Here is a 23,374-nt window from a genome sequence, read left to right on the forward strand (position 1 = left end):
CACTCCATGGGCCACCTATTGCAAGCTTTCCTGTGTGCTACTTCTAATGTCCTATGGGTTTGAAATTCAGATGATGAACACTGTCAATACCAACGTAAAATAAGAAATCTTTGCCTGCCTGACCAGGTGGTAACACAGTGGATGAGCAATGCCCTGGGATGCTGAGGACCCAGGCTCAAACCCCCAAAGTCTCCAGCTTCAGCTCAGGCTCACCAGCTTGAGCACAGAGTCGCCAGCTTGATAATGGGATCTTAGGCATGACCCCATGGTCCCTGGCTTGAGCCCAAAGGTCACTGGCTTGAAGCCCAAGGTCGCTGGCTTGAGTAAGGGGTCACTGGCTTGTTTGGAGCCCTTCTGGTCAAGGCACATGAGAAGCAATCGGTGAACAACTAAGGTGCCACAACTAGAAGTTGATACTTCTTATCTCTCTCCCTTCCTGCATAGTCTGTTCCTGTCTGTCTGTCTGTCTGTCTGTCTCTCTCACTAAAATACAAACAAAAAAATTGAGGAGGGGATTGAAATGTTCTCCAAGGGTTTAAAGGGCATAACATCAGGGCAGGGACTTTATAACACATATTTTGACTCCTCTGAGATCCTTCATTTCTGAACTCTATTGTTGGTATTTCACACACATGAATTTGCAGGCATCATCAGAAAATAGAAATACATCTGAACCTAATAAATTAGGTTAGTCTGCAGAATTGCATATTTTTTCTCATAAATGGATTGTTTTCTGACCTAAACTACTGTCATTAATATGAGGTAATTAGTTCCTATTTACTGTCAGCTTTTGATTTTCCAGATCATTGGAAGAAGCAGTGATGTTACTAATCTCTCATACATTTGTATCAAACCTTATACTGCTGGCTGCATCCCTTGGGTTGGCATTCAATCTAAGTTGTGTTCTTTGATTACACATCATTTATGATGGAGGAAGGTTCGCTAAAAGCAGATTTAGGAAAGGCCAGCCTGAAGATTAAATTCTCCAATTGATAAATGATAAAATGAATAATGAATGGACAGATAATCAATATTTAACAGAAGGGTAGATAGAGTTCCAAATGCCAGGCAAGCACAAAGGTCACTAAAATCTTTGTCCTTTAGTTCAAAGTAGGTAAGAGAGCTCACTGAACAATTTTGCAGTGGTTTTAGCATCAGGATAGCCACAATTAAAACAGTGGCTGTGTCAGAAGAAGTGCATCCAGTGGCTATTTATAGGAAAACAGGCATGTCATTCCTTGGCAATGGGTGTCTTGACCCTCAGATTTAATGGAACAGTACTAGAAGGCATAACGCAGTTCTTTATAATGTAACAAGTATGTAATATCTGATTTAATTTTTACAAATTGTAAGACTTCTTGCAGTATTAAATCTATTCGTCCAGAAAGTTATGTTGAAGATATTAGACTGAGTTCAAGGGACCATGCTTACCTTCCAAATGACATCTCTGAATACATTAGTTTATTCACCGCTGTATCCCCAGCACCTCAACCCTCTGAGCAGTACGGACGTTCATGTACGTCCTTGTGCCTCCTGACCATCCAGAGTAACTGGAACTAATTTCATTTTTTGGAAAAAAAAACAAACTCACTCCTGGAGGTCACCAAGCATGAAAAAAACTCACTAGGACGAACATTCATTTACTTTCTTGTGCCTCCTGACCATCCAGAGTAACTGGCACTAATTTCATTTTTTGAAAAAAAACTCACTCCCAGCAAGCATGAAAAAAATAAAAACAACTCACTACTTAAGGGGTTAAATAATGCCTGAATTGTGGGGTCACTTCATAAATATGTATTGAATTAATGATTAAGTTACCTTTGTCCTCACAGTTTCACACTCGCACCATGTAACTGATGGGGAGCTCAGCTAGATATTTTCTGTGGGTTCAGTGGTCAGAGGAGAAGAGATTAGGCTAGCAATAACCCACCTGATGAGTTCTGTGGAAGACATCGTCCTTCTTCTCAGACTTGGGGCATGGCAGAGCAGTTTGAGCCAGTAAGAAAAACAGAGGAGTTGAATACAAAATCTAACTAGAAGAAAAGATTATCTTTGGATATGCAGAGTTTGAGGTGGGGCCAGAGGCTTCTGTCAGCTGTGGCTATAAAAGATTAAACTGGAGAGGGTTGAATAGACATAACCAGTTCACTGAGTGGTAGGGACTGACAGGAACAATGGAGAGAGGGTCATCTCTGGAGGAATTAGCTCTGAGTAAAGTGTGGAGATGGATGGGGCTTTATAGATGACAGCAGGTGCCCAGTGTAGGGCATTGCCAGTGAGCGTAGATAGGGAACCGGGCTGAGTCGCCCAGCGTGAGGGCCAGCAGTACACGGACTGGTCCGCCAGCCGTGGGTCTGTGCAGGTGCTCTGTCCGTGTTCTCAGGTCCCGTGTCAGATGCACGCCCATGGGAGAGGCAAGGCTCCTGCTGTCTGTCAAGCCTCTGCACCCTCACCACAGCCTACTCTCTCCTTCAGTTGTTTTCTTCCGGTCTCCTTGCCAAGTCAGTGACATGGTACAGATTGTCATCCTTTGCCTCTGATTTTTTTCTCAGATTCCATTTTAAAATCTGATCACAGGGAAGTCTGGTTTAGAATGCTGAATGCCAGTCCCCGTGGCCAAATTAGACACTTGCTGGCTTACTACAGCCCCTATCTATTGCTCTGAAGTGGGCCTTATCTTTGTATTTTGGTTTTTTGTTATGCATATGTTTGTCTTTTCTCATTGGCTGAGTGGAGCATAAATTACATATTTTTCAACTCTCCTTCAAACCTAGCATTGTACCTGAATAAAGCAGGTCTTCAATAACTAACTGTAATATGAATTTAAGGAAAGGACTATGTGTGAGAATAAACCTTAGGTGGGTTTGAAATCCACTTTCACCACCAGCATTTCCTCAGTGAGTGGAGAGGATTGTGAAGACTCTCCCGCTGCTTTCTCTTGGATAAGTAAGTCCTGGCAGGATGTTTTGTTTCAGACTGTGGTGAAGAGGGAGGTATGTGCTGTGAGAAGCACAGTTGCTGAAACCCATGACAGTTACTATGTCCCGCTGTCTCAGTGTACTTCCCTTATTTTCATCATTAGCTATTTGAGTAGGAATATGGGAGACATTTCTGGTAAAAATCAATGTTCAGTTTGGAAAGTTCAGGCCAGTATTGAATTTCCTCCCACATTTGTCTTGATTTCATAATGAGTCATGTTTCTCTTAGTTAATTGATGGGCAGTTCACCGGTGTCTTCTCCGTCCTACAGAGGGCTGTTTACAAGTACTTGCCTGGGCAAGCAGGTGGCTTCTGCAGGATTCAGCCATGGAAACCTAGACTCCGGTGGCTCCCTCTCTCCTTTCCTTTCCCCATCTGTAGAATGGGGGCAGTGACCCTGACCTCAGTCATGGGGGGAAGGGCTCACCAACGTGAGCACCTGGAGCACTTGGAAAATGGGAGGCCCAATATGAATCTTCTGTGTGGTTATTATTCCCTGTTGCCATTGCTAAAAGTTCATCTAAGAAACCTCTCCCTGTGCCAGCGCTTTCTGCTCCGCTCTGAAGTCCAGTGAACTATTTCTGGTAAATCACTGAAGGAAATGAGTTCCCTGGACAGCGGCTATCCAGAGCCAATGCCTCACTGCCTTCCCAGTGAGGGTTACTGTGTGTTCAGACTCCAGGTTCCCCGTGGATTCCTCCAAATTTTCTTCTTTGTGGGGGTTTTCCAGCTTTCTGCCTTTTACTAGCGGTCAATTTGAGATAAGGTAATAAGGTTTCCCTTTTGCTTGGTGAGCCCAAAGGCCTATGTTTTGCAGCATTTTCTTTGGGACTAGGGTTATATTTCGCCCTGATAAACAAATGTTTAGATGTCCTCTGATTCACAATGGTTCAATTAGAGATTTTTCAACTTTATGGTGGTGTGAAAGCGATATGCATAATAAATTATGTGAGCTATTCATCACTTTATTATAAAGTAGGTTTTGCATTAGATGATTTTACCCAACTGTAACTAATCTAAGCATTCTGAGCATGTTTAAGGTAAGCCGTGATAAGCTATGATGTTTGGTAGGTTAGGTGTATTAAATGCATTTTCAACTTATGACAGGTTTATCAGGACGTAACCCCATTAGAAACTGAGGAGTCTCTGTATAGCTTTTAGACCTCCAACCAAACACAATTTAACATTAACTCCAGTAGTCCACCAGAATGCCCATCACAAATGTGTTCTTTCCTAGTTGTCTGTGAATGATGTTCCATATATTCTTAATTAAAATTTAATTTTAAATTTTGGCAAAGCGTTGGGAATGAGCATATTACATGTAAGTGTACTTCTAGGAAACATAAACTTTTTCTTCAAAGGAACTAATGTATTTACGGTTTGAGCATTTGGAGAAAGCCTTTGCCTCCTTCTGCTACTCAGGATAGTGATTTTAAACAGTGTGCCACAAGCATTGTTATTCATGAAACACCTGACTATTAGTCAGGGGCACTGTTGTCTTTTCCTTTATATTGACTGTCAAATAAAATAAAATGACAATAGCCAACACAGCAGTAGTCATCTAATGTGACTGAATCAAAATTATACCCTATTTTTTTTGTCAGATCAGTAAAAATATATATATTTTTGGTGTGCTGCCAAATTTTAGTAATTACTTTATGTGTGCTATAAGATGAAAGAACTTGAAAATTGTTGACTTAGGGTACCATTTGATCCAGTCAGTCATCTGTGAACTCAGCCAATCTACAGAGGCCTCTCCTCAGATTTGGGGCCTCATTCTGTATGGGTGTGACTCAGATCACTTTGAATACACTTGATAAACAGTAACAATACCTTCCAGGTAAATATAGGCATGCCATTGGTTTTATCATCTCATTGGTGAGAAAACATACCTAGAGATTTTTTTGAGTCTACCAGAATCATTCAGCAGCCCAGGATTCCACTGAGATGTGGCTGCATCAGCCAGTAGCAAAGCTGCTGTGTTCAAAGGCAGTCACAGAAAATGGAGGCTGTCTTCATGGTGACCCCAAAATGGTGCATTTTCAAAGGGAGGACCTATTCCTAGTGCATGAGGTTGGATGACAGCCAATTCCTTTTCCCAAACTGAGAGGTTGTGGTGCATTTAGAGCAGAGGGTGGAGGCTCCTGGGTGGGGCCTTGTCCAAGGCTCTGGTGTAGTCTTCACGGGATGGGAATGAGCTGGTTTTCTATCCGGGGACCACATTGCCAGTCAGTTGAGGAGAGAATTTGGTATTTAAATAATAACAGCAACAAGGACAATGAATGTAAGAGATGGTTCATAACACTGAATTCCATGCCCATTCTACTACCCACCAGAAGGCACCAGGCCCGTCACTGGGTTCTTTCCGCTCTTCCCTCCTTCAACTCAATCTTGGGTAATTTCCTCTGATCACGAAACAAAGCCTGTTTCTTTGTGTGCTGTTATTTAAGTACAAGTGATGTTAAAAAAAATAAATTCCTGGGCCCTTTGAAAGAGTGGCCTGTCAGCTGACTGGAATGATGCGGCTGCAGTTGGGATATTAGGAAGAATTAGCACAACTGGAGAGAGAGGACGCTTTGGCAGCAGCCCCAGCACACTAGCCGCTCGGCGGCTCTGCCTGAGCCTGCAGGCTGCTCTCAGCAGTGCAGGTGACACCTTGTCAGCTCCCCAGCCCATGTTCACTTATGAGACCCCGGGGACTAAATTGGACACAGGCAGGGAATCCACCCAACATTTCAGACAGCTGGTCATGTTATGAAATTATCTTTTCCATGTCTCATCATCCGGGTCCAAACTGTAACTGTTGAACTACAGGAATTAAGAGCCAGAGGGAAATTGTTTTGCTCTTTGTGTTACAAGTGAAGAAACTGAGATACAGAGTGATTGTATGAGTTGCTTGGGACCCCACAGTTAATGTAATGCTAAGTCACAAGAGCCCCGCCTGCCAGCCTGACCTCCTACTGCTGTCCCCCTGACCTGCTACTTGCGCCTCAAGTCTCCATGCCCCCTTTCCTGCCTCCTCCTTCCTATTTTCCCCAAACAACGTCCTGATGAAACAATGTTTTACTGAATCTCAACTCTAATTAGTTATTTTTAAAAGGCATATTTGTACTTATAACTATTTTAATGTAAAGTGAAATAAAATTAAAAATTCAGTTTCTCAGTTGAACTAGCCACTTTTCAAGTCTTTAGTAGCTACATGTAACTAGTGGCTACCATGTTGGATTACAACATTTCTGTCATTGCAAAGAGTTGGACAGAACTGATACAGGACAAAAAAGCAAAGCGGATGAAAAGTATGGGAATAATAAGATTATTAAGCACCAGAGAAATTAGGTATCTCTGTGCAGAATTTCTCAAAGACAAGGGACCTTTGTGTTTTAGTTTCAGGTTTATATATCTTGTGAAGGTGGCATTTTATATCTTTTTTTTCAGCCTTAATATAATTATTTATAGCCACTTGGCATTTTTCATACCCTTTCTGTAAGTTTGTTGTTCTTCCTTTTATGTAAATAAAGGAGATATAATGCAGGCACTTGCTACCCAAGGAACAAAAGAAAGAATACAAATGCCAATTCTTTAGTTTACATTTTCCAGGGGAAATAAACATTAACTTGCAATTCTCTTGGCCATATAAAAGCTTATTGTCCTCAAATTAATAATGTTAAGAATACATTTCAATCAATTATTATAATTTTAATATTTTGCTGTGTAGAGTAATCTCCAAGGATTTTGCATATCCTCTTGATCTACTTCTCTTGACTCCGAAATAGAGTGAGGAAGTAGGTCAGTGCCTGTGCCGAAAGCAGAAAGGAAGCACTCTCGTTTTCTTCCTGATATTTCCCTCTTGTCTCTGAGACGGATACGACCAGTGCCCACTGGCTCAGTGCTCTCTAAGTTGTAGGTCCCGTTCCATATGGGATCCATGTGGGAGGAGCCTTGTCTTTGGCTCTGTGCCAAGAGCAGAAGCGGAATTGGCACTCAGGATCTGGTTGTAGTTTGTAGAACTGGTGCCAGCAGAGATGTATGTGCTGTGTCTAGGGCCTGCATGTGGCCACTGAATCCACAGGGAACATCCCCCTAGAGAAACCCAGTTCATGGAATAGTAAGCAATGGCAGTTGGCCTTTACATCTTAATGTGTCCAGATTCTACAGTCATCTCTTCTTAAGGGTGGACATAGGAATGACTCTCAATTACTTTATTTCCAAAATGGGGGTCATGATGTTGGATGTCAAACCCAGCAAAGGTTTCTAGAAAACAGTAGGCCCTTAATAAATATTTTCTGGATGCTCTACAGTATTTATTGTTTTATTAAATTTATTGCAGTGACATTAGTTAATAGTCTCATGTAGGTTTCAGGTGTACGTTTCTATGATACATAATCTGTGTAGTATGTTCTGTGCCCATATTTATTTAAATATTAAATATTTGAATTTGAATTAATCCCTGCACTGTAGTGGGTGCTGAGGATGTCTGGGAAGTGCAGAGAAGTGAACTAGTCTAGTTTTCTAAGCCTGATATCAAATTCTAGTAAATAAATCTTACTGAGAATATTGCTGAGATTTGGGCTATCTGTTCCTATGATTACCCCTTTGAAGCACATTGGCTCTCCTGTGACCTCTGGCAAGTACCCCCAAAGGTTTAGCTGTTGGACACACAATATTTGGCTTACTTAGAAATGTCAGTGCTGACAGCCCCATGAAGACAAAAGAAGTCAGTAAGTCTTTGCTAGAAATGAATCTCAGCCAGGCAGAAATTTGGGAATCCAAAGCAGAAGGAGCTTGTAGGCATTGGAATAAAGTTAACCAGACTGTTACAGTACCGTGGGGCATGGGATTCAGTAATATGTCAATTGTGAGTGGGTGGGACACCTCTCCTGCACAGAAACTTTCTGTGGGAAGACGTACTGTTGTTGTTGTTGATTTGTAAAGCAACTAGACATCTTGGATTTACTTAAGGGATTATTATGCAAATTTGATACAAATCTTTGGGACAGTTTGCAAAATGCAAGTAGTTAAGGAGGTATGTAGATGAGAATGAGAGGCGCTTATTGAGGTGACTCTGTGGGAATAGAGAAAAAGGGAATCTGTGGAGATGCAGACACCCATGTAATTATTGAGAAAATGTGAGCTGTAACGCAGTCTTTACAGACTCTCAAGTTCTGCATTTCCCGCAGATAGAAAGAAGATAGGTGTATGTGTTACTTGCAGTGTTATATTTTATTTGGCAGTGGGATTCCAGGGACCCAGTAAGTAAGTCTTGTTCTTGGCCTGTCTTCTCATAGACTTTCAATGAGCTGTACACTCTTAGGCCAAGGCAGAGCCGATGCAGTATCTGGCCACATGATGGATTAGAAGTATTTTGTACCTTGGGGCCCACTAGACCTAGGTTTGAATTCTACTGCTATAGTTTATAAGCTGATAATTTTAGGAAAGGAGCTTATGTCTCAGATATTTGCAACTGGAAAATAATATGTTCCCTAGGATGTTATAAGGATTAGAAATAATGTATGTAAAGCACCTAGCATAGTATCTGGCTTATTAATGTTCATTAAAAGATACATATTATTATTATTATTTAGGGTATGAGTTGTGTTTAAGTCTATACTATGAGAAAATTTGGATTGCAAAGTAGACATGTGATGGTCACTCATTTCAAGTACATCACAACCACAAAGAAAAGATTAAAAATAGAAATAGCTAACACTTATTAGAAACTCTGGGCCATGTCCTTTACAAACCATGTGACTGAAGGAGATGAGTTTGTATTCCCATTTTACAGATGAAGAGTCTGAGGCCTAGAGTGGCAGTTAGGAAGAGGTGATACTAGGATTCAGAGCCCATGCCCTCAGCTCCGACACCCCACTTCCTCAGGATGATAAGAGGTCATCAGCCATTTCTGAAGTGTGGCTGGTGGGAGAGGGGTTATCAGTATGGGCTCACCAACATAAAGACCTCAGTTTCTTCTGTGTTATGTTCCTCGGTGAATGCATTTTTTGAGAAAGTGAAAATATCCCCTCATTTGGAGAGACATTCAGGAATGCTTGCTCTAGAATTCTGAGTCTAGATCTTAGGACTGTCTCCTCTCACCTAGCTCCTCCATCGCATTAACTGCTCTGTACAGCCACGATGCAGAGGTCCCATGTTTTTGAACTTCTCTTCTGTGTTAGTTGAGACCTGTGGCAATGCCTTCCTCTTTTCGTTCTAGCTGATTGTCAACAGCACTAACCACAAGTCCTTCCTGTCCCAGAAATAAGTCTTGCCACACTTGAAGCTCTCAGCAAGCTGTGAACGCTGCATTCTGCTCTGTGCTGGGCTCTGTCACCTCCACCCCACCAAAGTTAGTTCCATGAGGTTAAAGTGTTTCTTGAATCCTCAAGGGTTGATTTGAAAAGAAGTAAAGATGTACAAGAACAAGATAAACAATTGATCTCTAATATAAACAAGCATTACATTACGCCTAAATTGTTGCAAGAAGAGTTTGCGCTCAATATTTTGTTTGGCAGACCTTTTTTTATAACAATGAGGTTGATTAGAGAAAGCTCTGAAAGTGCTTCAAGGTAGACCACTTGATTGTTTATCTTTAGGATAAAAAAAATAAAGTAGTAAAATAAGGGGATAAAATAAGGGGATAAGAAGTGGAAATTAAAGCCAGGTACTAGTGAAGAGTATTTGCCATCATTTTGAATACCTTCTTATTACTACCCCAAGACTATAGTGAAATGACACCTGCCACCATCAAGTTGTAGTTTATGTGAGCCTTTTCTGGCCTTCCTGTGTCTTAGGCTGGGGGCTGGAGGACCAGCATGGACATGGCTCTGTGGATATCTTGTCTGCCAGGTTTGCACTTGTTTCGGTGCATTTTATTGTCACAGGCTGAGAAGCCAAACCGAGAGCACAGTGCTGTAAATAAAAGCTGCCCAGGGCATTCAACCCTGTCACTTGGCAGAGTAGGTGGGTTTAGGGGGCATTCTGAGAGTATATGGTTTTGCTTTATTATTAACTGAAGGTCAAATGGGGGGGGGGGAATCCAAGTAAAAATTGAACGCTTTCATCATCATAAAATATGGTAATGACTAGAATCACAGGCTCTAAACAAGCCTTTTCTCTTCTAAATGGGGGCTTTGGAAATCTTAAGGAAGATTGATATGTCAAGGTTTATGTTCTTGTTCTTTGTATCATCCTCAAATATTTACTGAAGCTAGGAGAAGAAAAGGCAGACTTTCCTCTTTTCTCTTCCAAACGTGAGATTGTTTAGAACTCAAGTGCAACATCTGGAAGTCAGACATACAGAGAGCAATTTATGGAGTGTGAAAGATTTGAAATATTCAGTGTCCTTTAGCGGGAACTCAACTTTCTGGGGTTGCATTATTTTTTTTTTCCTTGCACAAAGCAGGCAATTCTGAGATCGCCTTTGCTTCTCTGAATTAAATCTTTTGTGCCTGGGTCCCATAAACAATGTGCTTTTTAAAAGGGAGCCCCCTCCCCGCCCTGGCCCTTTTCTTCAGCGTAGGCAGCCAATCGGCTGCAGCCAGCCGCATTGCTGGAGCACTTTCCATTCTGAGCAGCAACAACGTACTAATTTGATGCACACATGGATGCCTCGCGCACTCTGCAAATTCATCATCAGCATCTTGCATTAGTCATCTGACCGACTGCCAAGTGTTTCATTTTCTTTTCATGTGACTTTATCATTATCACCTCTCTTCTTCTCCCAAAAATCTCCAAAAAGAGGAGGGGATTGGGGGGGGGGGAGGCATCCAGCAGAAACCCAGCCCTGCCTTTCTTTCCACACGAGAGCCAGTGTGAGGCTGATAAGGCTGCGGATGCGTTGATGGCAGCCTTGCAGAACGAGACCTGCACTTAACTTGCAGCTGCCTCGCAAGCCGGGTTTCAAAATGTCCACGCCCCGGGTGACAGCCGGCAGGGCGCTGCCCTGTGCTCGGGCGGGGTGCTGAGCAGCAGCAGCCTGCAGTGCGAGCCCGCGCCGCTGCCACCGAGGAGCAATCTAATGGTGCCTGTGCTTTGTTTTAGTTCATCAAATTTCTACGAGTCATTAGGCACTTTGCCCCGCGCTCCTCTTCCTCCTCCTTCCGCCTCCCCGCCCCCACCCCGGCTTTTTTCTTCCTGTCCCTCACCGTGCTGCCCTAACTCTGGCTCCCGGTTCCCGTTTTGACAGTAACGGCACAGCCAGCAAGATGAACGGCGCTTTGGATCACTCAGACCAACCAGACCCAGATGCCATTAAGATGTTTGTCGGGCAGATCCCCCGGTCCTGGTCGGAAAAGGAGCTGAAAGAACTTTTTGAGCCTTACGGAGCTGTCTACCAGATCAACGTCCTCCGGGACCGGAGTCAGAACCCTCCCCAGAGTAAAGGTACAGTCAGCGGGGTGATGCGCGGTCGGGGGCGCCGACGGGTTGTGGGCCTCGTGGGCATCGCGGGAGGGAGGGCTGCGAGTGGGAGCCGCCCGCTGCCCCGGCGCCCGCGCCGGCCAGCTCCTCCCCGCGCCCCCGCCCGCCCGCCCGCCTCGCAGGCAGGTGGACCGAGCTGGCCGGGGCGCGGGGAGGAGGGGCGGAGGGAGGGGCGCGGCCGCGCCTCTGGCCGGGCGCGTGATTGCTCTCCCGAGGTCACTTTCTAGGCAGCAGGCTGCTCTCCTCCCACGGAGCGGCTGCCTCTCTGAGGAATAGTCTTTCTCAGCCTTGCATTTAAGGAGAAACTCTTTCTACCCTTACCTTGCCATTATTGCTCATGTAATTACAATTGCATTTCACTTTTCCCATTGCCTGTGGGCATCCTGAAGTGCCTTATAAACAGTTGTGATGCCACTGGTCTGAGGAATAAAGGGTTCGCTTTTAGGAGGGACATCAATTCTTGGGGTCTAGATGGGCATCTTTAGGTGAAGTGTGTCTTTGGGGAATGGGTAACAAACACCCTAGTGGCCTGAAATAGCACACCTTCAAAATGCTTGTGTTCCACGCCCTTAGCAGTGGTAAGATTCACGTGTACAATCTGGTGGGTTTTTGCTGCCTCCATTTTAAGATGAGGGTGATGTTGGGGGCTGGGGGTACAGTTATTAAAAGAGGGAGAAGCCAGAAACCTTTGTGCCACATGGAAGCTTCTGTGAATTGGAGTCATCCTTTGCAAGCTCTGTGCAGACTGAATTTAAATTTTTTCCTCTGTTGCCACTTGGTCTCTGTTGATATTTTAACCTTGCCTTAGTAATCCTGTTCTTTCTCTATTCTTGATCTCTTGGTCTTTTTACCAAGGGCTTTTCTGTTTTTCTGTGGGTCTACACTTCCTTTTTGTCTATATCTTCATATTTCTTTCAGCCTGTTATTTTTATGTAGCCTCTCATGTGCTCATTGTTGAGCATGTGAAAATCAGCACACACTTTCCTCTAAGCCTCTTCCTGTCAAGGTGAAGGAATTCAAGACTAAGGAATCAGTAAAATGCTGACATTTTGTGACTCTGAGAAATGGGCCATTCCTTGTTCCCTATAGTTGCAGAGATCTGACAGGACTTTTTAGAACTTTATAAGATATTTAAAAGCCTGATACTTATGTTAGAAAGGTAAACAGACATACCTTCATATTATGTTCATAAGCTTCTCCTTTTCTGTCTCAGAACATAATCACATAACACCCAAGAGTGCTTTCAAAAGAACATATATAAAACTTGGTTGTCCCTAACTTGAAAAATAGAACATTAGATATCTAAAACAGAAGGATTAAAAACATCACAAATTAGGGCAGTGTTAAAAGAATCTTTATGGGTCATATTCCTAAACTGTTTGCCTACATGTTTCTCAAATGGAGGAGACTAAAGTTTGTTTTTCAGTACTTAACCTTCCACAGTATTCTACTGAAGAAAGACAGTGTAATGCCCTGGACTGGCCCTAGCGTGTGAGAGCCCTGCTACCATGGAGAATGGCGCCACAGACATCTTTCTTTAGCCAAAAAGAGTACTTGTGTATGGCCTAGTTTGACCATTTCTCTCTTTTCTTATGCAGTTTCTTCATTCACTGAATTTTATAAGTAACTTCATTAAAATAGTATGTGTGAGCCCACAGCCTTGGAGGGAAAGGGAAACCTGAGGAGTGCTTTTTGAGCCCATGCTGTATACCACGTCCTATGTTAGGAGTTTTACATGGGTTTTCTTATCTAGGTCTTACTGAAATCCTGAAAGTAGGTGGTATTAGTCACATTTTTGCAGATGAGGCTCAGAAAAAGTTAAGAAATGTAGCCCAGTTTACCCAGCAAGGAAGAGGCGTAATAGAAACTGGAGCACAGTCCATCTGTCTTCGTGTGCGACACCATCTTGCCTTTCCATGAGATGAGGTCACAAACCAGCCTTGCTATGCTCCATTTCAGGGTTGGTCAAAGGCCTTTTCCTTTACCTAAGTGTTCTCCAAGTGAAAAGAAGGAATTCTGCCCTTTAAGAGCAGGGTTGATTTGGATCTGTCTTTGTGTTTAGTTTTTATCCTCATGACTTTAGATTGTACATCACTCTAACTCATGGTATCATGGCATAAAAGTTACAGATGAAATCATTCAAATCTTACCTTTGGAAATATAGGTCAGTTCTCATTACCGTGAACTCCAAATCTTACATCAAATATTGCTTGAAGTACATGGGCTGTCAGCCAAAGCTTGAAAAGGTTTTTGTTATACAGACATCTCTGTTGTAACGGTATTTGTTATGATGGGATTTGAGCTGTATAATGACATAATGACATTCTTCTTGGAGGATTAGAGCTCTTAGCTGCTTACATATAGAGACCAACACCACCATTTTTCTTTCCAATGATACCCATGTGTATCATATGTCATTTACCTTTTGTATGTAGAATAGGACCCCACATTTACGTTGGTCCTGACTCTACCAACAGAGTACAGTTACCATGTTTTCTCATGGCTGATGTCAGAGCCTCAGAGCTTAGAATTTAAAAGCACACTCTGAATGTGGTTTAAATGATCTAAGTGATGTTTTTGGAGTGGCCTTGAATCATTACCTTAACACATCAGTGATTCCAAGGAAGGAGACTAGGTCAGGGTGTCACCTAATCCAGGTGAATCAGATTTTTCTCTCACTTTGCATCTGATGTTCTGTTTAAAAACTTTGTTCCATTTATGAAATCATCCTTTAAGAGCTAGAGCCCAAGCTTTCTGTTTCTTCTCCCTGTGTATATGTTGATCATGCGGCCTCAGCAACTCTGAGGAACCTGGCAAAGCCAACTATCCCACCTACTAGGACTCATGGAGAGGTTGTTTTATTCCATGATTATTGGTCAAGTATATGGATATTGAGAAATACCACATAGTGGTTAAGAGCATGGCTTTTGAAGTCAGACAAGCTTAACTTCAATTCCTAGCTCTATCACTCCTGTGTGTTGCCCTTGGGCATATTATTAATCACATATTAATCACATATTAATCATATCTAAAAGTGAAGACAGTGCTCATAGGGTTGCTGAAATGGGGTTATGTGTTTTCACAGAGCTGGAATATGGCAGGAGCTTTGTGGTAGTGGTGGTTATTATAATTATTATCATCTTCTGTGTCCCCAAGAATTTGAAATCTAAAAGGGACAATACAGAGAGTACATAGGTAACTATAATCTAAAAGAATGTGAAATGAGAGAAAGTAAGGAAGAGATGAACATACTTGAACTCTGGAAGTTCAAGGGAGAAATGGATCACTTGCAGCTAGGAGATAGGAAAAGATGGCATCTCTACCAAATCTTGGGGTGGGGGGAGTATTTCAGTAAACAAAAACAATGCTGAACATGCCACGTGGATAAACTGGCCTGATTCAGGCATGGAGGTGGGAAGATAAAGAATGGCTTCTGGGATTTATGAATTCTTCCAGAGTTCAGAGGAAATGTAAAATATATGAAATGGAAGAAGGGAAGGTCACAATGTCTAGAAATACAGTCTTGGTCCAATTTTTAGAGCAGCGGTTCTCAACCTGTGGGTCGCGACCCCGGCGGGGGTAGAATGACCAAAACACAGGGTCACCTAAAGCCATCGGGTTGAGAACCGCTGTCTTAGAGAATCTTAATTCTCAGGCTAAAATATTTGCATTTTGTTTGTTAGATGTGGAAGGCGAGAGGAGCTGGGAGATTGATGCAGTTTGCTGTCTGAAGTACTGTACATTGAATTAAACAGGGACACTCTCTGTCATGGCCATGGAGAGGGAAGAATTGAGTGGTACGGACATGACTGTGTGGAAGGAAGGAGACTGGCTGACTAAATTGAGGCAATGATGACCAAGAGGTTTTGGCTTAACTGGGAAAGATGGGGAAAACAGCGATGGTGGGGATGGGGAAGAAGAATATTCAGTTCAGTTTTGATTGTGTTGTGTCCATGGGGACAAAGAAGAGTCAAGCAGGATGCAGGCCAAAAACAATGCCATTGGACTTGGTGGTTGGGAGGACTTGGTAGCCTGGTCATAAAAAAAGAGAGCTTGGATATAGCTTGTTTTTATAAAAAACAAGATAACAAGGTAGAGTGAAAGGCAGTGGTGAAGGTGTAAGGATGATAGGAACCAGGGTCTCTGACGAGACAGGAGGAGTGGCTGAGAGCATGTGTTAGAGGGCAGAAAGGGCAGTTAGCGGGAAATAACCCAGAGCAAATTTTGGTCTAATGAGGAAAATGGACAATCAGGACAGATGCCTTCTGTCTTCTCAGTAGACAGTACTTTTCTTAGAAGGTGAGGTAGAGTTGAAGACTTAAGAAGAATAGAAAAGGTTTAAAATGATAGCTTTGGAAAAGCCAATAGGCAGTGGTTCCCAACCCCTGGGCCGCAGACTGGTACCAATCCGTGGGCCATTTGGTACTGGTTCTCAGAGAAATAATAAATAACTTACATTATTTGTTTCATTTATGTTTAAGTCTGAACGATGTTTTATTTTTTAAAAATGACCAGATTCCCTCTGTTCCATCCATCTAAGACTCACTCTTGATGCTTGTCTTGTAAGTTCGACAATTATATTTAAAAATACCACAGTTTTTACGCAAGTCCCATAATTTTATTTTGTGCATTTATCCGTCCCACCCTAAAGGCTGGTTCGTGAAAATATTTTCTGATATTAAACCAGTCTGTGGCCCAAAAAAGGTTGGAGACCACTGCCAATAGGGGAAAGAATAGCAGGGTTATTGGAGAGCAGGATGGGCCCACTTATATTTGGGCTGTGTTAATTTTGAGTGGGTCTTAGTAGTTGTGGTTCTATGTCTGTCCATCCATGGGTGAGCAGAGCAATAGAATCATCGGGAAATCTGAGTTGGAAATGACCCAGACAGATGTGGTAGAAGGTCAGGAAGGATATTGAATGCACTAGAGTGTTCTCTAAGGTCTAAGGTAGAAAAGCCAGTAAAGACAGAAGCCTGTAAAGTCTGAAGAAAAAGGAAGGGCTGAGGAGTTGGAGATCATGAATGAGGGACAGTAGAATACATGGCAGGTCTAGATCGTGTCTAGGGAGACCAAGCTCCGAACCTGCTAGTGCAGTGGTCGGTAAACTCATTAGTTAACCGAGCCAAATATCAACAGTACAACGATTGAAATTTCTTTTGAGAGCCAAATTTTTTAAACTAAAACTACATAGGTAGGGCCTGACCGGGCAGTGGCGCAGTGGATAGAGCATCGGCCTGGGATGTAGAAGACCCAGGTTCGAGACACTAAGGTCGCCAGCTTGAGCAAGGGCTCATCAGTTTCAGCAAAAGCTCACCAGCTTGAACCCAGGGTCGCTGGCTCGAGCAAGGGGTTACTCGGTCTGCTGAAGGCCTGCGGTCAGGGCACATATGAGAAAGCAATCAATGAACAACTAAGGTGATGCAGTGCGCAACAAAAAACTAATGATTGATGCTTCTCATCTCTCCGTTCCTGTCTGTCTGTCCCTGTCTATCCCTCTCTCTGACTCTCTCTGTCCCCTTTAAAAAAAAACAACAAAAAAAACTATATAGGTAGGTACATTCCTTATCAAGGTAGTGCCTGCACGTGGTATTTTGTAGAAGAGCCACATGCAAGGGGCCAAAGAGCCGCATGTGGCTCGCGAGCCGCAGTCTGCTGACCAGAATCATAGTGGTATAGAAATTCTGTGCCTTGGATCTTCTCTCTTGATATTGTAGTTGGAATCAAAATTGTAACCCATGTTCATGGCACCCTGAAAAAGCTTACTCTGATGAATGTTAGTTACATTTTTCTAAGCTCTTGGTCAGGCATTGTTCATCTGGTTTTACATGAAGGAACACTGAGGAGTCTGTACTGAGTGATTAGAATAAGACCATTTGGCATTTGAGATTGGATGGTGAAATGGACCCTCAGTCCTAACCTCTTGATTTGTTGATCCCATTTTAACATCTCTTTGGCAACTTCTCAGCAAGAGGAGAACTAGAAATGGGAAGTGACTTGTGTTGACTCTCACTACGTGTCACAGGCTTGAAGAACAAGACTTCCTTTTTTTGCTTGAATTCTGCTCAAGTCATGGTGTAACGGCTTTGCAGCTGCGGCCCCTTCCAGTGCTTAGATCCCAGCGTTTTCTGGGTGGAACAAAGACCAAATTCAAGGCTCCTGTGGGAAGGGTTATTAACTTTAAATTTCAAAGAAGCAGCTTTTGTGTTGGTTCTGACTCCGTTGCCATGTCATGTTCTTGTTGGTCAAGCTGCAGGTAGAGGGGCGCCAGGGACTGGCCTGGGCAACAGCTCGCCTTGGGTCATTTGACCCTTCTCCCCACCTCTACTAAGCTTAGACGGTGACAGAATATGAGTTGCTTCTTTCCATCGTAAAACCTTTACTTCAGTCTTCAAGAATTCATTAATAAAATCTAAGTTTGTTCTAATCTCATCCCAGTTCAGTACAATGGAAAGGTTTCTGGAGAATGAGATGAGATGGCTGGGAATTAACAGGGGGAGGGAGGCAGAGAGGAGAAGGGTGAAAGGTACCAAAGCCTAATGTTACTCATTTCTGAATTTGGCAGGACGGCTTTGAGTCCAGAAGATTCTTCTGTGCTTTGGTAGAATGAGAACAGGCCCTGGCGTGTCAGGAGACTTACACATGTACTATCACAAGCTAGTTTAGAGAATGTGCCTTGATTTTTTTATCCTTACTATATAGCAATAATACCTACCTCAGAAGTGTTTGACATGTTCAGTGAGAGAACAATGTGAATGCTGCTAGACTAAAGGGAGTTGATAAATCTTAAAATGTTTATTCTTCTTTGAAATATGAAAGGTTTGTAAAAAACACTTTCCCCCTTTTTGTTAATGAGATCGTATTGGAGAAATGCAGTGGGAGTGGAGAGGTTCATTTTCCTGTTTTATGTCTTTCCTTTCTTTCTAAAAAAAACCCAAAAAAACAACTGTCAGAAACTTCCCTTAAGTAATAGAAATGGACCTGGAGCCAGTTTTTTTTTAGTGATGTCATCTTGAGATTAGTAATTGAGGAAGAATTCAAAATGTAGGAAGATAAGCCAATTTTATGTTTTAATGCACACAGGCAGAGGATAGGATTTCTGCTCTAAATTTCTTGAAAACTAGTGTTGCTGCCCTAGATTCTCTGGGACAGTCCCAGTTTTGATAGTGTTGCCTCGGTGGCCTGCAGGAAGGATGCTTTCATCCTGAATTAATTTTATGTTAACAGAAATCACTGTATAACTTATTGTGACATGCTTTCTTTGTTGGCTAACCAAGGTCCTACCGGATAAACATAAAATGCAGTCAGACTCTTTGAATTCATGCAGGCAGGGATCTTTATTACATCCCTGAGAGAGATGGAGTCATTCATTATATTATATAGTTATATTAAAAAATGTAACAATTTTTTTTTTCCAAAATGGAAGTTTCAGTTATTTTGACTTACACATACTGCGCCCATAGAACTGATTGAGGTAAATGAGAGAAACGGTAAATAACTCTCTTACGTTAGAGTGAGAATCTCTTTAAAATCTCCACACCCTAGTGCTGGGAGTCTGCACTCCATCTGTCCAGCACAGAGATCTGTTTCTATGGCTGATATCAAAGAACAGCTTCCAGCCTGGCAGATAGTATCTCTCCTGGGCACATTTTGATTCTTACCTCTCTAGAGAGAAAAAGAGGACAGGGAAGGGGGTAGATATAGAGGACACACCCAAAGGGCCAAAATAAAAGACAAAAATAAATTATTTGAGGCTGTTTCTAACCATTTTGATTCTCCTTTGTCCAGGGGGACACCAGCTGGTCCCCAGTCATCTTGTCCCGAGTAATTTGCATTTCTGGAATTAAAGTAGCAAAAAAATAAAGAAAACAGGCTCTGGACAAAAGGGGGATGAATTTCTTGGCAGAAATTTGACATGAAAAATAAACTCAGGGCTTCATGGCTTATGTCTGTTGGAATTCTCCAACACAAGTTACAGGCTGACTGAAGAGCTAAGTCTAGGCAATCTCACAATGTGCATTTCCCATCGGTACATTTATAGTGTGCCCGCTTTGAAGTCTTAGTCTCCTTTTTATTTGTACCGAACGAGATTGCTCCACATGGGAGATGCTTCACCATCAGTTATACAATGGTACCACTCTGGATTGCCATCCTGTGGGTCATTATGGAACCAGCATTTAGAAATGAGAAGTCCAGTTTCCTACCAGGAAAGAGAAGGGTTTTAGATGGGCAGTGCTGTTAGTCACTCTGACACACATATATTTCACCTGGGAATTGGCGTAGCATGACCTGCTCTCTCTTATTCACTTGTATTCCAGAGGCCTCAGATAATCAGGCAATTGGGTTACAAGGTTTACTTTCTTCCTTCTTCAAACTTTGTTTCTAATTAAAATTTGAAATGAACCATATCTAAGTTATATTTTAGAAGTGCTCAGAATGTTAGCGTTAAAGATATAAATAAAATCATTATGTACCTTTTGAAGAAGCTTATTATCTGTAAGAATGCCAACCACAGTAAAATGTACAATGCTGGCCCTGGCCGGTTGGATCAGCGGTAGAGCGTCGGCCTGGCGTGCGGGGGACCCGGGTTCGATTCCCGGCCAGGGCACATAGGAGAAGCGCCCATTTGCTTCTCCACCCCCCCTCCTTCCTCTCTGTCTCTCTCTTCCCCTCCTGCAGCCGAGGCTCCATTGGAGCAAAGATGGCCTGGGCGCTGGGGATGGCTCCTTGGCCTCTGCCCCAGGCGCTAGATTGACTCTGGTCACGGCAAAGCATCGCCCCCTGGTGGGCAGAGTGTCGCCCCTGGTGGGCAGAGCGTCGCCCCTGGTGGGCGTGCCGGGTGGATCCCAGTCAGGCGCATGCGGGAGTCTGTCTGACTGTCTCTCCCCGTTTCCAGCTTCAGAAAAATACAAAAAAAAAAAAAAATGTACAATGCTGTTAGTACAGTTAGTACCATGTTTCATATCTTGTATTCATAGATTCTGAAAAGAATGAATTTTCATCCTTGGACATATGCTCCCAAATGCTAACAAGATTTAGCCTTGAGGTCTCAGGTCTTTGTTCCTTGTCCAAATTTCACTGGGCCTCAGACCATCCAGCCTCATGCTATGTGTTTTAATATTGGCTAGCCCAAACCTCTTACTAGAACAGCTCTTCCTCTAATTAGACATGTGTGTCAGGATGTACAACAGTCATTATGCTCTTCAAAACCATTGGGTGCTAAAAAGGGATGAAAAGAGAATTGGCCAAATGGGAAAACGTAGACAATAACTAATATGATTTAGCAACAGATTAGTATAGGGTTACATGCTCTGGTAACAGGAATGATGGGTGATAGGATGTTGGCTTTCAAGACAGTTATTCAAAGAATTGAAACTGTTCTGACCCATACTGTGAAATGCAATGGAAAATCAGACTGGATACATTTTCAGTGAACTGGACCAGTTAGATGTATTAAAGACTCTGCATTTTCAAATCTGCTTTGGTGAGCACATATGATAAAGAAAAGAACACATATGTGGAACAATGAATTATGATGTACTTGGGTTTCTGCTCTCTTCTGCTGAGTCACATAGACACACACATAGGTAGCAAGCAGGTTTTGCTATAAATGGAGCTAGTTAGCTGAACAGGCAGGTTATAATGATAAAATCTAATGGGTCCAGGATAATGGGGACGGCAATTGCAACAGCACAAGAATCAGTATTAGGATCAATATTTTTTCACTTTCTATGTAAATGACTGAGAAAGGTGTCCCTAATCTGGTATCCACATTCTAGCATTAATTCAAATTGGAGAAACTAAATTGGAGAAATATCCTTTAGACAGTAATCAGTTTGAAGAATAAAGGAATGTAATTTCTCTGTTTCCATTAGAGGGTCATAAATTAGAATTCAGAAAATGAATTAAAGATGGAAACAGAATATCCACTCATTACACTCTTTAAATGACCCAGAATCTGATCATTTGAAAATATTTTTGGCATTGTTAGTCCTATGTAGGACAAGTTCACAGCCTAATGTGTGTGGATCAAGACCTATTTCTTCATATTCACCTTCAGAGTTCTGTGATGTTCATAATGTCTCCCCAGCTAAGTCCCAGAGATGTTACTATTTTGTTGCTGCCTTCTTCTTTTTAAGGTTTAAAAAAAATGCTTCCCAAACTCCTATAGTTTAATGGAAACAGCACTGCACCCTAGACATGTGGTAATAGGGAGAGTGAGGAGCATAAGAAACAAAGCCTCTGACAAGAGGTCAGAATGGTCCCTTGAAATGCTAACTATTGGCCCTGGTCGGTTGGCTCAGCGGTAGAGCGTCGGCCTGGCGTGCGGGGGGACCCGGGTTCAATTCCCGGCCAGGGCACATAGGAGAAGCGCCCATTTGCTTCTCCACCCCCCCTCCTTCCTCTCTGTCTCTCTCTTCCCCTCCTGCAACCGAGGCTCCATTGGAGCAAAGATGGCCTGGGCGCTGGGGATGGCTCCTTGGCCTCTGCCCCAGGCGCTAGAGTGGCTCTGGTGGCGGCAGAGCATCGCCCCCTGGTGGGCAGAGCGTTGCCCCTGGTGGGCGTGCCAGGTGGATCCTGGTCGGGCGCATGCGGGAGTCTGTCTGATTGTCTCTCCCCGTTTCCAGCTTCAGAAAAATACAAAAAAAAAAAAAAAAAAAGCTAACTATTACAAATGAAGATAGCAGCCACCAGTGAGGACTAGGTCAGCCCCCACTGGTCACAAAGTGCTTTTCACTCCTATGTAGGCCACGGGCCCGATGTCAGGATGCCTTACTGAAGACATATCAAGGAGAGAGAGGCTTCTCAGGAAGAGCAGCGTGAGCCTCGCGGGTCCGGGAGGTGCGCCCAGATGGAAAGGTCTGGGAGGTTAACTTGAAAAGCCTGAGAGCATTGAGTCACAAGAATGAAAAGGGGGAAAGGCTGTAGCCAAACGTTAAAAGAGGGATTGTGTTCTCAAAAAAAAGTTAGAAGAGAATATGATTGAAGTTTTGAAGACGCTAAAAGTACAGTGTGAGGCTATATATAGATAAGCTCTTTCAATTAATGTTAAACCCTAGGATTCCACTGCTTATACTTAAAATGTTGTCACAGCAGGCAAAGTATAGAGTTTGAGCCAAACTTTTCTACAGAAGAGGTGGTGAACTTCGAGAACATTATGAAAGTTAAAGAGATGGTGGGGGCAGCTAACTTAGCGGTTCCCGGGAGCGGACCTCTGGCCAGCGCTTCTGGAGGTTTAATAGCCAGCTCTTTTGTAAGAGGGATTTGGAGTTTATGCCACTCTTGAAAGCCCTGGGTCCCATTTAATAGTGAATTTAATGTAGAACAGAAAATGAAAGATGTGACCCAGAAAGTTAACAGTGTTTACTAAAGTACCAGTCATTTGGCAATAAATATTTATGGTTGCCTACTGTGTATAAGACATGGAACTTAGTGGCCCGGATGCTGAAGATGGCACCATGGTTTCACCTCAGGTGCTAGAATGGCTCCAGTTGCAACAGAGCAATGGCCCCAGATGGGCAGAGCATCGGCCCTTAGTGGGCTTGCTGGGTGGACCCTGGTTGGGCAAATGCAGGACCTCCCCACTTCTCACATAAGAAAAATACAAAAAAAAAGAAAAGACATGAAACTCAGGGCTGAGAATATAAAAACTAACAGGCCATCTTGTGTGCCTGAATGGGAGAGAAAGAATTGAGTACTCTGGAAGACAGGACTGCCATCAGTCCTTTCGAAACGAAGAGCCAGCTTGGGGCTAGCAGTCTCCATGATGTGCATGTGTGCATGTGGGTGCTTTTTTTGTTTTTTGTTTTTGTTTTTGTTTTTTGTTTTTTTGGAAAATATACTCGAGAGAGGCTCCGTGAGTAGAGAATTCAGTGCTGTTCATATAATAAAGGAGAAGCGAGAGTGTTAAGGGAACCCAAGGTCATGTGATAGTAGGAGTTTACCCTTTTCCCTTTCAGCTACATGCCCACATATCCTCTTCTGCC

At 42.9% G+C, this 23,374-nt stretch overlaps 1 protein-coding gene across 16 annotated transcripts in view; it reads left to right on the forward strand.

Annotated features, from left to right (window-relative positions):
• The window catches only part of CELF2 (CUGBP Elav-like family member 2), a 707,230-nt gene that overhangs the window by 514,360 nt on the left and 169,496 nt on the right, over positions 1 to 23,374 (forward strand). For 15 of the 16 annotated variants that reach the window (XM_066278852.1, XM_066278847.1, XM_066278845.1 and 12 more), the window contains one exon: positions 11,158 to 11,354. In XM_066278852.1, coding sequence (XP_066134949.1) covers positions 11,177 to 11,354 — 178 coding nt within the window. In that variant the 5' untranslated portion in view covers positions 11,158 to 11,176. Of the gene's footprint in view, positions 1 to 10,856; positions 10,993 to 11,157; positions 11,355 to 23,374 lie in introns of those variants that run through there. The other variant, XM_066278853.1, reaches the window with a different exon arrangement.

Source organism: Saccopteryx bilineata, chromosome 5 (assembly GCF_036850765.1).
Source record: "Saccopteryx bilineata isolate mSacBil1 chromosome 5, mSacBil1_pri_phased_curated, whole genome shotgun sequence".
Taxonomy (NCBI): Eukaryota; Metazoa; Chordata; class Mammalia; order Chiroptera; family Emballonuridae; genus Saccopteryx; species Saccopteryx bilineata.